Raw genomic sequence first — 15,806 nt, forward strand, 5'->3', positions numbered from 1 at the left:
TAAGGGGCCATAGACAGACAGACTATGAACTCAAGCATTTTTATGATAACCAAACAGAATAAACACTGGCTCAGAGGGCGTGTGAGCCTCCACTCTTGTGATTCCAACCAGCAGGCAGTGTCTGTCACACCACTAATCAAAACTGTATATCCATCTTGGTAACCTAGCTTCTTCGCTTTCTAATTAATTACAATTTTGCTTTTCATGTTAAATAATCTTGTCTGAATGTAAACAAAAAGCCACGTCTGCTATAAAACTGCACACAGAAGAAAGGCTAAATGTACAGGCTAGCTTAGTGACTGGCACTCACGTGGATACTTATTTTCAGAGGGAAATTACTAGATCATAAAACTCAACTTATAAACTCAATAATTATAAGCACATTATGTTTGTTGTTTTCTCAAAGGACACACTGAAGTAAATGACTTTTGTTCCTTTGCTGTGGGCATTGGTTCCTATTAAATCCTCTCCCACAGTTAAGGGTTGATCACAGGACTGCTAATCATATGTAAGTAAGCCAAGCCTCTCAGCAAGAAATCCATTTCATCTTCTGCCCTTCGGGGCTGGGACCTGCAGTCACAAGTGCTGAACAGTCGAAACAAGCTCAGAGCAAATCTACCACCATGTGGAAGTAATTACACCGAAATACCTTTTTCCTTAGGGCATTTGTTTTAAGAAACGCATTGCTGGCATTTGAGCTAGAAGCAGATTTGTCCGCCTGCTGTGGGTCAGAGCAAACTTCAGTCCTCTCTGTCCTCTGGTGCGATTCACAAAAAGGATGTTTGTTTTGTTTTGTTTTTAAATTAGGTCCATTTTTTATTATAAATATATGTAGGTATGAAATATTTCTAATATGCAATATAATTTAACTTATTTGACATGTTTGATGGGTAACATCGACTTGAATGGATTGAGACATGCTTAGGAAATGAGGAGAGCCCAGCTCCAGGTATTTCTGTGAGGTGTTTCCACCAGTTCTTACATGTCCTTCGTTTTCTTCCCTTGGTCAGTCATGGTTAGCCTATGTACACTCAGCTCACTGGAGAGAAGAGGCATTAAATGATGTGCCTGCATAAAGTGTGACATAACCCCTCTCTCATTCCTTCCTCCCCTGCGGGTAAGTCTTGAACACTCATGATACATCTCGTTATTCTATGATTTGATCGTGAACTTTCTAAAATGTCCTGTTTTCGAGGTATTTTCCTCTCTCATCTCTGATGACCAAAACCCCACTTCCTTCAGAAACCTTCATTATCCTTCCTCACCAAGCTTGTAAATATTACAGTTAGTTCCTTTTAAAGACCTATTAGCCTGGGGAACTCAAGAACTATCTATCAAACATTTATATGGCTGGAGGCTTGTAAATGTCTAAACCCAGTCTCTCCTTGAAAGGGAACTCACAGTTTCCTAGGAATGACTGCCATGAATATTTTTGCATGGAAATGAGACATGACAATGTTTATCCCCAGATCACATTGTTGGCTTCCAAGTTATGCATGTAATTGCTAACAGGCAGTGAGGCATAAGGTTTTGATGTATGCTTCACCCTATCTGGTATATTTTGAGTCAACAAAACAAGTTGATGCCTGTCTTCCCACAAGCTATCATCTCCATGTGTAATGCCCAGCCCGTCTCCCATAATTTATACTATTTTTCAAAAGTAAGCTCTGGAGTAAACTCTTTACATATATAAAGATATATATATATATATAATCAAGGAGAGGTTAATATATTAATATATATTAGCTTATATATGAATCTCTCCTCGATCCACCTTTTTTTTTAGATGAATTTGTACCTATGTTATATTGCCCTTCTATTTACACTCTGTGAGCTCCTTCATGGCTGGCCTATTATCTATCACCACAATCTGAATGTTCTCTTATTTTCCTATTATCCCCCAAGGTATTAAGGGAAGTTATGGGAAAACTGTAGTTGCCTCTCTTGATGAGTTTGATTGCTGGAACTAAAGTTCTATTTTCTTTCATAACTCCTTTCTGTAAATACAATTTTGGCTATAATTTCTTTAAGCTGAGGGTCGAAACAGCAATTAACAACTAGCAACTGTTATCTTTTAATATTTACTTGAGGAACTGTTATCTTTTAATATTTACTTGAGGAAAATGAACACAGAAATGCACTTTTATTGTTAAGTTTTGGAAACAAATTAAAAATCTGACTACAGGTATACAAAATCCACATTCAAGGCAGAAAACCAAAGGGGATGCGAGTCTTCCGGGTCTTGGAAACGCTGGCCGGATGTAAGGCGCAGGTGTTCGCGGGGATCCGTTCTGCGCCTGCGCGCGATCCTACCCCGCCTCAGTAGTGGGAAGTCCGGAAGAAGGCCTCAGAGGCGCGCTGTTGCCATGGCACCCGGGTGCTGGGTGCTTCAGGAGCAGGCCCCGGGGTGTCACCGTTGCCTCGTTGTCAGAGCTTAGAAAAGGAGAAGAGAGCTCCTGCGGCCATCTCTGTGACCCCAGCCGCTGCATCTTCCACAGGCAGGAGGGGACTTAGCGGGAGAGGAGGGAAGGACAGGCAGACAGGTGGCAGGAGCAGGGAGAGGATAAACGTCGGGGCGAGGTGGCAGGGAGGCGGCTGAAGCGAGCCCTCTTCCAGGGAGAAGCCCCAGGATCTCCCCAGCCCCGCACAGCGTCACTTCACCATGCACCAGGAGAGCCCCTCAGAGGACGGCTTAGACGCTTAGAGTTTTTGTCCTATCATTTCCCTTCTCAGAGTTTAAGACTATGAAAGGTAGCTTGCGTGGAAGAAATCACTCCTGAAATGTTAGCTTCCACACATAGAATGCTATATTCATTCCGTTGGTGCTTCAGATGTTCAGCACGAATCCAAAATTTTACCTAATTTTGTTAAATATTCCTGTCAGAGCTTGTAACAGATGGTAATTTAAAAAGTATTTCATAACACCACAGACTTATGGGGATGCAGCAGGAAGGATGGACCAGATAGTTTCATAGTGCTGTAGAAGTTTGCTTAACTGCTTTTTAAAATAAGGTGTTTTTTGTTTGTTTTTGTTCTTGTTTTTGTTTTGTTTTTGCTAAATGCTTTTTTTTTATATGGAAAGGTTTTCTCTTTACTGTTTATTCTTTTGGTTCTAGGTGTTTCAACAAATATTGTTTAAAAGGTTATATATGTAGGGGTGAAATAGAAGTATTGGGTTAAAGTATTTTTAAATATTTTTAATCTTGTGAGAAAGTTACCAAATATAATGTGCATCTATGCCTGAGGTTCGGAGCCACATTGCAAGGTCTTCAGACACTGAGAATTTTTCACACACTTAAGTGGAAGGAACTAATTTCTGCCACTGCAGTTTACTATTGATCTGGCCAAAAGCACTTACAGAGATTTTTTTTTTAAATTGATGATAAACTTTACATTTTATATGTGTAAAAAAAAATCATAGTAATAAAATAGGAAATGCTAAGAAATGCGGTTCATGGAAGATACCATTTTATTCTAGTGTGTTGACATGTGTATCATGTGAGCAATGCCCTGGTGGTGATGGTTAGGAAGCCAAAGGGTTGAATATCCTGTGACTCATTTGAAAGGCTTACGGGGCTTGGCAACAGGAGTTCATGTTTATGTTGCTTGTTTACGCTAGAAGCAGTGGAGATGTTTCTTTTTGGAGCTGTAGAAATTCAATTACACTTCAGATTTGATCCAACTTCATTTATTTTTCATTTATTTTGCCTGTGCCCTTTTAAAACTTATATTTGTGTGATTTTATTAGGTCTTAAATATATATGATATATTTTTATTTGTTATTGGTTCTGGTTTTGAATTTAGCATTTTAGCTTTCATGTAATTGATATTTTAGGAGCTCAGAAGTATGAACTATTTCAAACTTATTATTTATGAGCTCAGAATTATGTTTGATATAAGACTCTGAGAAGACATGGAGGAGTTAGTTCTAGAAAAGTTTTCTTCTAGCAGCAAGTTAAACATCGTAATTTCAGCATCCCTTCTGTGAAAAGAGAGCTAATGATACCATGGAATAATGAGTGTGAAAACCAGTGTGGTTTTTACATGCCTTTTGTCTTAAGGCAAATTTGATTTTATTCTGTGTCATTCATAGTGTAATCATTTTCACTGGTGGGTAGGCAGAGAGTGTAAGGAATCTAGTATGTCTTGAAGGTAGATGTTGGTTTATCCAAGTCACCTCAAAATAACTTCTAATTGAGAAGTTATTGAAGCCTTACATTTGCGTTTGTCAAGAAGGCCTGTTTTATATTTTTAGCTTAAAAAATATCTGGAGGGGCTGGAGAGATGGCTCAGAGGTTAAGAGCACTGACTGCTCTTCTGAAGGTCTTGAGTTCAAATCCCACAACCACATGGTGGCTCACAACCATCCGTAATGAGATTTGATGCCCTCTTCTGGAGTTTCTGAAGACAGCCATAGTGTACTTACATATAATAAATAAATAAATAAATAAATAAATAAATAAATAAATAAATCTTTTAAAAAAAGAATATCTGGAAAGAATGCAATGAATATTTTAGTAATGATTACTATCTACTTAACTGGCTCCTTATTTATCCAAGTAGCTAAAAACGAACACTAAGAACAGGGTGTAAACTGCATTGTCTGTTGAAGAACAGTTTTACTATTTGGCAGGAGATGGAGGAAATCTTGTTCCAAGCTCCATGCTCTTACTAACTTAGAGATCTCCTAGATTATGGTGGGGAGGGCTGGGGATAGGTAGACGGGTTGTTAGGGCTGTCTGCTATGGAAATGTGTTGCCACTGGCGGGTGTGTACAAACACGTCTACTCTGCACACTTCCTCTTACATGCTTCTGTGTGGTAATTAGCTTACCTGGCAACGCAGCTCTCCGTGCCCATTCCACCTCTCAACTGGCTTAACATACACCTTTGGCTTTTAAAATCTTATAGCATTATTCATTGATAAGTGGAAAAATGGATGAAGATAAAGATATTGATTCAAAAGAGAGTGGAGAATATGAAGATGACTTTGAAAAGGACTTGGAGTGGTTGATCAATGATAAAGAAAAAAGTAATGGCAGCACAATAGAGGTATGTGTACAGTACCAACAGAATGCATGGCAATCACGTCAGTAACATGCCAGGAAACTACATCCATAGCATGCAAGGAAATTATATCAATAACACGCATGGTAACTGTCAATAGAATGCTTGGCCTTCACATCAGGAAGGCATTTTATAGCTGTGAAGGTTTTCACTCCTGCTGTCTTGTCTAAACGTCACAGCATTTTATGTATGTATGTATGTATGTATGTATGTATGTATTTATTTATCTATTGAACAAATATCATTATCCTTGTCTTGGACATTGGATGGTTTAGATGCTATGTCTTAATGTTTGGCGAATGACAGGATGGGAATTAATAGTCATTTAAACAAAGCTCAAACAATAATGACATTTTAATCTAAGTAAATAAGTAACATGATTTAATGCATCCAAGTTGAAGATGTAAAAAAATAACATGGGTTTATACTTTTTTTTTAAAGATTGATTTATTTATTTTATGTGAATATGCTGTCACTGTCTTCAGACACACCAGAAGAGGGCATGGGTTCTCATTACAGATGGTTGTGAGCTACCATGTGGTTGCTGGGAATTAAACTCAGGATCTTCGAAGAATAGCCAATGCTCTTAACTGCTGAGTCATTCCTCCAGGCCCAGGTTTATACTTTTAATACAAATAAATCCTTTAAAAATATAACCTCCCAGTCAATAGTTGAAACCTTAAGACAAAATTAACACTTGAGAGTAGTGAAGATAGTGAAAAAATAAAGGGCTGATTTGAGCTGTAATTAACCAGGGTCCTGTGTGGTAATCAGATACGTGGAGGGAGAAGTCAGGAAATAGGATCCTTTCCTGGCTCTTCCTATCACACACACACACACACACACACACACACACACACACACGCACGCACGCACGCACGCACGCACGCGCGCACACACGTGGCATATATTCATATATAATTTGTGTGTGGAGACATTAGTGTGAATATGTGAGGGAGTAACAAGAAATATGCCTGGGATGTTGACTAAGATGTCTTTGGAAGGAAGGCAATAAGAAGAATCATTTAGATTCCAGGGAGTTGAACAGAGGGAATTTGAGGAAATGAAGGCAGTGGGTTTTACAAACTTAACTCCATCTTGGTTTGTTACATGGTGGAGAAAAAAAAGATGCAGTAGAATATTTGAAAAACTGACAAGAGTGAAGCGTTGCCTAGGTGACCATAAAAGGAGTGTCACGTGCCCAGGAAGCACCCAGCGTGAGTGGAGGCAGGGACTTCTGGAGAGGTGAAGTAGGAGCCTTGCCGCAGCTGTGGAGGGCAGGGCCATAGAGTCATAGTGACAATAATGAGGGCTCACTGTTTCCCCTGTATTTCTCAGAGGTGCTCAGAAAGATGGGCTGCAATGTTATGAGTACAGTGTAGGCCAGAAGCACCTAAATTGCCCTGTGTATAAAATGAACCCCATGAACACAAAAAGCAATCCATTCACCTGTCCCCCAAGTAAATGAATAGAATTTCAATTGTGCTGGAGAGTAAACTTATGTGTTTGTTTTTGTTTTCTTTTGTTTGCTTTAAAGATGGCTTGCAAGAAGGAAGATGATCTTGACCAGGTATTAAAAGAGAATGAAACAGAAACAGAACTTGGCCAACAGCTCTCTGATCCAGATAACTCTCCAAAGGATGAGGCCTTGCCCAGAAGGAATGATTTCATTTCTGTCCCAAGTATTCAGCCGTTGGATCCCATATCAGACTCAGACAGTGAGAACTCCTTCCAGGATTCCAAACCAGAAAACCAGAAAGACCTGGAGGATGAAGAGGATGAGGAAGTAAGGAGATACATTATGGAGAAAATTATAGAGGCTAACAAGCTTCTTCAGACTCAAGAGCCTGTGAATGATAAGAGGGAGCGAAAACTGAAGTTCAAAGACAAATTGGTTGATCTGGAAGTCCCACCATTAGAAGACAGTGATACTTGTAAAGCTCTCTTAGAAAACGAGACCAATATGTCTGGGAAACTGTCCCAGTTATGTATTTCTGGTGACTTAGAACAAGAGAGTGTTCTCGTGTCAGTTACCGATGGCAGCTGTGAAGAAAACGATAGGAAGATACTGGTGGAGAGAGATGGAAAGTTTGAACTTATGAATCTGCAGGACATTGAGAGTCAGGGCTTTCTGCCCCCCATTAGCAGCGCTAATAGTGTGGAACATGAATCCTCCCAGTTGCCGCTCAGGGCTCCCAACCCGTCTGTTGGTGGGATCAAGAAAGAAGAGTCTGAAGCAAAGGGTCATGTCTTGCCTATCTCTCCAGCAGGAGAGCCATTGGCTCAGGTCCCTCAGCTACTCCCCAACCCCAAGAATCGTCCAAGCTCTGCTGCCAACCCAGATGTAACTAAAAAAGCCAGGAGGTCCAATCACAGGATACAGTCAGCAGGAGTCTCTCCAGTGACCTCAACATACTGTCTTTCACCACGACAGAAGGAACTCCAAAAACAGCTGGAACGAAAGCGTGAAAAGCTCAAGAGGGAGGTAAGAAGGCAGGTGGGCATGCGTGTGGGAAGAAGAGTGCATTTCATGTTTGAGCAGTGCCATAAGACAGGAATGGTTCAAAAATACCGGGAATTGTCGTCTCTTACTGACTTCCATGTTGTTAAATCGCTGGGGTAAATGTTGAGGGGGTGGGGCACTGCCATTACCTTTATCATTTCTTGTAGACATCACAAAAGATAATAGAACCTCTGTGTTAGACCCAGACCGATCTCAGACATGACTTGCCTTAAACGTGAGACTTGAAGGCAAGTGCTATGCAATAGGTGAGACTCAAATCTTATGTGACAAAGTGAAGGCACAAAGTAGGCGACGGGTCAGCTTGCATCACCATTGCTGTGGTTGTGTGCACCTCATATGTCTTCCGTGTGTAATTCCTTGCTTTTGGGGATTGCAGTTATGGATGGAGGGTGGAGCTTTTTGAGGCTGCAGCTCAGTGGTAGAGCAGTGCCTAACCTGCCCAAAGCTCTTGCTTCCATCACCTCTGCTGGGGGTAGGGGAATAGAGCCTCGTATCCATGCTGACAGTCTCTAAATCCCTCTGAAATCTCAAATGGTGAGACCTTTGAGGAACAGGTCAGATGCCTTGCCCAAGGTGACGCAGTATGATCTCAGAGAGTCTGGCTCACAGCTAACCTGTGGCTTTCTGCTGTCCCACTACGCTCGTGTTCTTTGCCTACCAGTGACTACCTTACAGTTCTGCAGAATGGATGTAAGCAACTTCCTTCAAGTTTAGATAACTTCTTTTTATAACAGTAGCTGAATAATTAAGATACAATTTCATTTTTTTTAAATAGTTAGCCAAGTCGCTAAGTGTGCCTCTGATAGCAAAAATGCTGGTTTTTAAGCATAAATAACCTGGAAAACATTTTAATAGAAAATTTAAAAACTCCTATAAAATTACAGTTAACTCTTCTATCATCAGCAGCAGACTCAAATTTTGGCCTCTTTACTCCATTTCTTTTTTAAGTTAAAATATTTTATTTATTCAATTACTGCTTTAATCGTAGTGTTGTGCTGTTGTGAGGCAAGAACCCAGGTTCCTAAGTGAGCTTGTTGAACTACATCCCCAGCATTAGTTAACATGCATTTAAAACAGGGCATAGGCCACATTCTGTGTCTTCCTCATGCATTTTCCACACGTTTCTAAGTGAGTGAAGTATTTTCCATCATAACTGCAGTACCATCATCTCAACTAATTTAACAATGGAAAAATGATCAAGCAATGTATAGTGCTTCTTGAAAGTGTCGTGTTTGCATTGTTGTAATTTAGTTAATTGGTACCAAGAGTAACCTAAGAGGAGACAAAAGATATACATGGTTCCCAATGCATGTAATGAACACCATGTAACTATACACTTCTCTGGTTTAACTGCTCCAAAGAACTCCATTGCTCCTCTTAAGTTATTAGAGCCCCCCACCCCCCTGTATTTGAAAGAGGAGTAGTTTTCATTTGGAAAGTTTTGAGACGGGGATCCTAATTTCAGAAGTCAAAATGCGCCTTCCTGACTCACGTCAGGCTCGATGAGTCTCCCACTAGTGCCCTTTCTCCCCCACAGGAAGAACAGCGCAAACTGGAGGAAGAGAATGAGAAGAAAAAGGAGAATGAGATGGTGTTTAAAGCATGGCTGCAGAAGAAAAGAGAGCAGGTCATAGAAATGCGGAGAGTTCAGCGGGCAAAGCAGATCGAAGACATGAGCAGCAGAGTGAGTGGGCTGCGCTGGGAGAGCAAGCTCGCACACAGGGGCTCATCGTTTGGGTGTTTGAAGACACATTTATGTATGTGATTACACTGTCACTGTCTTCAGACACACCAGAAGAGGGTATCAGATCCCATTACAGATGGTTGAAAGCCACCATGTGGTTGCTGGGAATTGAACTCAGGACCTCTGGAAGAGCAGCAGTGCTCTTACCTGCTGGGGGCTCATCTTCTTTACAGAAGGAAAACATGACCCAACTCACCCCAGCAGAGGGTACCATGTACAGGACTCTAGTTTCCTCAGACTGGCCGAAATCAGATGATTCTAGTTATACTCAAACTTCCCTAGCACAGAAAATAAAAATTATTAGTTCATATTTTCAAGGTATTTTAATCTTAATATTCAAAGTGGAAAAACATACACAATTTCTCCTTATAAAACGACAAGACTGCAGCCACTTTAGAGTAGATAGAAATCATAAGTAAAATCTCTCAAATTTAAAATGCCAAATATTTATTGATTTTATTTATGTGTATGAGTGTTTTGCCTTCCAGTATGTTGTGGACCATGTGTGTGCCTGCCACCTGAGGGGTCAGAAGAGGACATCATCAGATCCCCTGGAGATTGATGACAGCTCGGAGCTGCAGTATGGGTTCTGGGAATTCAACCCAGGTCCTCTGGGAGAACAGCCACACTCTTAAGTGCTGCGTCATCTCTCCAGCACCACCTAATTTTTAAAAATTGAAATACAGCGACTGGAGGGATAGCTCAGCTTTTAGGAGCCCTGGCTGCTCTTTCGGAATGTTCAAGGTTGCTTCCCATCACCCACACTGGGTGGTTCACAATCTCCTGTAACTGTAGCTCCAGGGAATCAGATACCAGGCCTTGGGCATACATGCATACACATAAAAATGAAATCATTCTGGGTAGCATTTTATTTAATTTAACTTTTACATATGTATTTTCAGAAATTCAATTTGTTGCTTTCCCTTTATCATGGACATCTTTCAGGCCTTTGTTTTTAGATAACACTTTTAACTATCTAACTTCTATCCCCCGTTAATTAACTCACTCCTCATGTAGGATTAGATAGGTTTCAATATTGTGCCACACTCGTGCTTCAATAAAGCTGTACATTATCGTGAGGAACATCAAGACTCTGTAGGGATGGTTTTTTAAGAGTAGAATTGAAGACTTTTGAGTGTTCAGAGTAATATTTTTATCATGTCCAATCACCCTCCCAAGTTTAAAACAACTTCTAGTTCTTACAGCAGTGTGAGTGACATATTTGCCACAGGTCAGTCATGCTGTGTGTGATTTATCTTCTCAGTTTGTCTTCAGATCAATAATATCCCTGCTTGTATGTGAGCATAGGCTTGTGTTTGTGATATAATAAGACAGATATAAATACTGGTTTCTGTCCTTAGTTCTCTGCCCAGAGCTCCCCTGAAATCCTGTATAGATCCTGGAAGAGTGGGTGTGCTTGGTGGGTCTTTGGTTGTAGAATTTGGTCTTTGGTTCCAGTTGCTGACAGGGAGTACCTCATCGCTGAGGTTCTCTGAGACTTGTGTGTCTGGTTCTAAAGGGCTAGCTCTCAGGGGGCTTCTGGATGAGAACTGACTATAGACACAAGTCATGATCAGGACTTGGAACTTCCTGTTCCACCTCAAGAATAGGAAGTGGGAGGGAGAGGCTGGGCTACTCCATAAGCCTGTGGTGAAGCCTTCCGCCGATTCCTGAACTAGGAGGGTAAAGAGCTCCCTGGTTTGTTAAAAGGGATGCCAGTGTTCCCTGGCATGGGTATAAGAACTTCAAGGCCCCTCTCATTTCCCTGTTCCAGTGAACTCTGCTGGTCTGCCTTCTTTACTCTTCTTATGTGCTCGAGTGTCTGCAGGAATGGATGTGTACCACATGTGTGCCAGTACCCAGGAGGGCCAAAGAGGGAGGAGAGGCACCACAGTTGATCTGCTACATAATTAGATGACACTGGGCGATTGGATTTGGAGGAGAGGAGGGAGAGTGAAGATCTGAAGATTGCCTAGAGCTTCCCTGGCCTGCGTGGCTGATGGCTTCCCAGGGAGTGCCTGTGGGAGGCGGTGGCTGAGACAAAGGGATGAGGTGGTGATGGAGGCTGCTGTAGGAGAGGATCCAGTGTGATCCTCTGGAAATGGGGCTGAGAAGGGCTCTACTACACAGCTAGGGATGAGACTAGGGTTGGATTTGTATTTACTAATGGAGAGGCGAAGATCAGCAGTTAGCCCTCCTGCTTCCTTGGCCAATGTGGCCACTCACTTTTTACCAGGACTGAAGAGGGAACCCAGTAGCTAAGAATACCAGTTGCTCCTTCAGAGAACTTAGGTTCACTTCTCAGCACCAACGTGTGCCCTATGATTACTTGTGACTTACAAGGTGTCTGATGCTTTGGATATATACAGGCACTACACACATATGCACATACCTATACACAGATCTGCACAAGTACGTGCAACTTCAAACGACAAAAAAAGGAATTCCTAAAAATCACTTTTAATAAAAATTCCATGAAAACCTCATTAGGTCTTTCAAAATTATTACAAATATTATTGGTATTTTCAGGATTTATTTTGTTACAGCAAAACTTTCAGTGTCCCAGTTGAAAAAAATCAGAAGCAGATGTGAATAGTACGTTGATCCTATAGATGACCATAGCATATAAAAAACCAATACAAACTCTAAAACCAAAGAAATACTGATTAAAGTTGTCATGTATCCAATATAACAGTTTATCTGTTGTTTATTAGGTGGCATGTGCTGTCTCATTCACAGGAATACAGTTTCAACCCAAATAAGGACACTGTGTCTTAGAGACAATCTCTAGAGGGTGGAGAGGTAGCTTAACATGAAACAGTGCTGCAGAGGACCCGAGTGGTTCCCAGTGCTGATGTCAGGGGACTCACAGCTGCCTGGAACTAAAGCTCTAGGGAAGCGAATGCCTTTCTTGCTTCACAGACACCTATACATATGGGTATGTACAGACGCACACACATAAATAAATATTAAGAACTTCCAAAATAATAAACTCAATGGTAATTATTGAGTGATAAATACTATATAAAAAGGTATGCAAAATCATGAGGGTATATGTTCATTTAGCAATAATTATAGTTTCATTGTTTTGTTTAATATTTATTTTTATAACTATGGGTGTTTTGTCTGCATGTCTGTTTACCACTGCATACATGTGAATTACATGTTTATAAACTATATTCCATGGAACTTTCAGGAACTAAAGCCCTCAACTCCTTCCATTCTTTGTTTTATATGTGTGTATCTTTGGGGAAAATATATTTGATTTGTCAAAGAGGTCAGCTTTGAAAAACCTCAGCTGTTGCTTTCTCCATGAATTGCTTTGTACTGGGGTGGCGCTGGAGGTGGATCTCAGACCACTGAGCATGCCAGCTAAGTGCCCCTAAATGCACTTGAGCACGCCCATCCCCTTTCCTCAACAGGACGAAAGCTTCCTGACAGGAGCATAAGCAGTGTTGACAGAGGAATGGGGATGCATTTGGGTCGAGCGCTCAGAATGCAGGCCATGAAGTTGGTGTGGAAACCCTGGCTGGGGGCTTGGTTCTCGTGGAGCTTCAAGAAGCTGCTTTAGTTCCCCTGAATTCAGCGAGTCTCTCTCTCTCTCTCTCTCTCTCTCTCTCTCTCTCTCTCTCTCTCTCCTCAGCAAGTGAACAGAGACCCACAGCAAGCTTTTCGGTTATGGCTTAAGAAAAAGCATGAGGAGCAGATGAAAGAAAGGAAGACAGAAGAACTCAGAAAGCAAGAGGAGTGTTTGTTCTTCCTGAGGGGAACAGAGGGCCGCGAGAGAGCCTTTCGACAGTAGGTTAAAGTGGGGCTTGAGGTGTTCAAAAGCTGGCCCCACCCCTGCTGTGTCTGTTACCTCACTGGTCCTGAGCATACTAACCCTACTTCAGAGCTTTAGCCTTCAGGAAGGTTGGAGAATAAAGGTTGATTCCATTTGTGTGAACTTCCTCCCTCCCCCTCTCTCTGCCTCCCTCCCTCCCCCCTTGTTCCCTCCCTCCTTCATTCTTTTCCCTTCTGTATGTTAACCCTCTTATTATAAAAGTGAAAATTTATATTTTCATTATCCAAAAATCTAATCATGACTATTAGCACTAGAATACCTGTCGTCTAAATACATCTTTGCAAATATATTTACAATAAAAATATACATTGTGATCATAATGTTCCTAAAGTTGTATAACATGTAATTAATTTGCTTAAAGTAAAATGCAATTCAGGACTCCAAAAGTATGATTTTCTTATTATTCTAATAGTGGGTTTATTTCTGGACATCTCTCTCTCTCTCTCTCTCTCTCTCTCTCTCTCTCTCTCTCTCTCTCTCCCATATATACCAGACAGATGTGTATAAAGTTAGTTCTTGCATTACTTTAATAAGGAAGGACTCTTCCTTGAGTCCCTTCTGATTCTTAGATTTCCTTTACCCTTCCATGCTTAGGCTCCTTCTGCATTTTAAGGAAGGGCCGTTCTCTCCACCTACAAGCACGGGCTCTAGAGTTTTCCTGCTAATGAAGAGGCAGCAGTTTCGCACCTTGCTAGTGTTTTTAACTGAACTAATGTTTTGCATGCTGATTTGAGGAATAACTTAATTGGAATGTAGCAAATAGTTGTTTGCTTAGAAAATGATTATTTTGGAAAAGGGCTAGGACTTGTAACTCCATGTAAGTTAGATTACTACCAAGCCAAGCAAGTTGTCAGCTTTACCACAAGACAAATCTAATCTCAAGCATTTGATCCCAGATGTAAACTGCTTTCTTGAATGAGCCTGGGAATTAAGCCTATAAATGTTCAGTTGATTCTTTAACACTTGTGTTTTGACCCCATCTCACTGCAGAAAGGTTAGTTTCCTACGCCTGTAGATGAGCAGCTCTGTATGACACGCACCAGTCTGACCCTGCTCTTCCTACAGATGGCTCAGAAGGAAACAGATCGAGAAGATAGCCGAGCAGCAGGCTGTCAAAGAGAGAGCCAGGCAGCTCCGGCTCGAAGCCCGCCGCTCCAAACAGCTACAGAGCAGCCTGTACAGCATACCCGAAGCCAAGGCTTTCCGCTTCACCGACCACTACAACTGAAGCCACCCGGGAAAGACTACATGTGAAGCCGCTGGCACCAGGATGTTGTGTGTTGTTCCCCAGGGGCCCCATGTCTCGGCGTCACTACAGATTGTGGGAGTAGGATTTGCCTTTTGGTGATGCTGGATTTATGTTGTTTTCGCACAAACACAAAATAAATGTCTCTCACAGTGTTGAATGTGTGGTGTCATCTTGTAGTCAGTGCCTCAGACTGATCAGTGAGGAAACTGTTCTACCTTTAAATCACTTTAACATTTCTACCCAGGAAGCCACAAGAAAGGCATACATTTCTTTTTATAGTTCCCATGGTCATTTAAAATTATGCAACAGATGGATGGACGGCGAGATGTCTGTGGGTAAGGACACTTGCCACCAAGTCTGATGACCTAAGTTCAATCCCTGAGCTCCACATGGTAGAAAAGAGAACAGGCTCCCACAGTTGTCCGCTGACCATCTCAATGCTCAGTGGAAAGCACTCCCCACATGCCCACCATAAAATAAATGCAATACACACACCTTTCAACAGAATGTTCCATAAGGCTCGAAGAATGACTTAAGTCTATCAAGGCTTTATCCAAAATTCTACTTGTCAAAGTTGGATTTTAATGGTGGTGATATAGTGTAGAGCAAATATTACCTGTTAGTACCATGGAAAGATAATATAGAATTTCTACACTTAATTCTATTTTGTGCATAAAAGTCCCTGATAGTTTTAGACTTGTTTTAGAATTATCATTGTAAATGTTTTATATACTATAATTCTATGACCTTCATGTATCTAAATATATATTTATATAAATTTATATTAATATATTACATATGTAAGAGTGAGTTCACTCACATAAACTCTTAACATGTATTTTACAAGAATTGGAAAATGCTGAGAGAATAGTTTAGTCTTGTGATTGTTAGTTTTGTTTTTGTGATATGGGGGTCTTTCTATGCAGCCTAGGTTGTCCTTGAACTTAAGAATCCTCCTGCCTCTGCTTTGAGTGCTGGGTTTGCAGGTGTGGACCACTATGCTCTGTGCCTATCTTAACTTTTGTAGCACTCAAGTGGTCCTATAGTTCATTACAATTGGTTTTGAAATCCAAATGCATATTGTGTAATACTCAATTTAGGATTGTTTTATGATTTAGAAGCAAAACTGAATGCAGAATATGCACGGTATCCAAATACTTGATCATAAGTGAAGATAATTTGGGAAAAAAAACCCTCAAAGTTCCACCTGTCCCCATCCGGAGTAAATGTTTTAACGTTTAAGGAAATTAAATCTTTTAGAAGGAAATGGGGAAAATCTTAGTGTTGGGTTTGGGAGCAAGAGGAAGCAGGGTATTAGAATGGGACAGTAAAGCAATATTTCTAAATGCTAAAAATACTAAAAAATGTGTGATAGTATA

At 40.9% G+C, this 15,806-nt stretch overlaps 1 protein-coding gene across 1 annotated transcript; it reads left to right on the forward strand.

Annotated features, from left to right (window-relative positions):
• The first annotated feature begins 2,334 nt into the window (after nucleotides 1-2,334).
• On the forward strand, nucleotides 2,335-14,584 carry Ccdc181 (coiled-coil domain containing 181). The gene is made up of 6 exons (NM_029115.3): nucleotides 2,335-2,498; nucleotides 4,911-5,051; nucleotides 6,604-7,551; nucleotides 9,128-9,274; nucleotides 12,978-13,132; nucleotides 14,244-14,584. Exons 2-6 carry the CDS (start codon nucleotides 4,935-4,937, stop codon nucleotides 14,404-14,406), a joined length of 1,530 nt encoding a protein of 509 aa, NP_083391.2. The 5' UTR covers nucleotides 2,335-2,498; nucleotides 4,911-4,934; the 3' UTR covers nucleotides 14,407-14,584.
• The last annotated feature ends 1,222 nt before the right edge of the window (nucleotides 14,585-15,806 follow it).

This window comes from Mus musculus, chromosome 1 (genome assembly GCF_000001635.26).
Source record: "Mus musculus strain C57BL/6J chromosome 1, GRCm38.p6 C57BL/6J".
NCBI classification, from domain to species: Eukaryota; Metazoa; Chordata; class Mammalia; order Rodentia; family Muridae; genus Mus; species Mus musculus.

Excerpts from the sequence above, each read along its gene's own strand:
- Ccdc181 (NM_029115.3), top strand. The coding sequence starts at position 4,935 with ATGGATGAAGATAAAGATATTGATTCAAAAGAGAGTGGAGAATATGAA. Across the intron at positions 7,552-9,127 it reads GTGAAAAGCTCAAGAGGGAG|GAAGAACAGCGCAAACTGGA; the intron begins GTAAGAAGGCAG and ends TCTCCCCCACAG. Across the intron at positions 9,275-12,977 it reads TCGAAGACATGAGCAGCAGA|CAAGTGAACAGAGACCCACA; the intron begins GTGAGTGGGCTG and ends CTCTCTCCTCAG.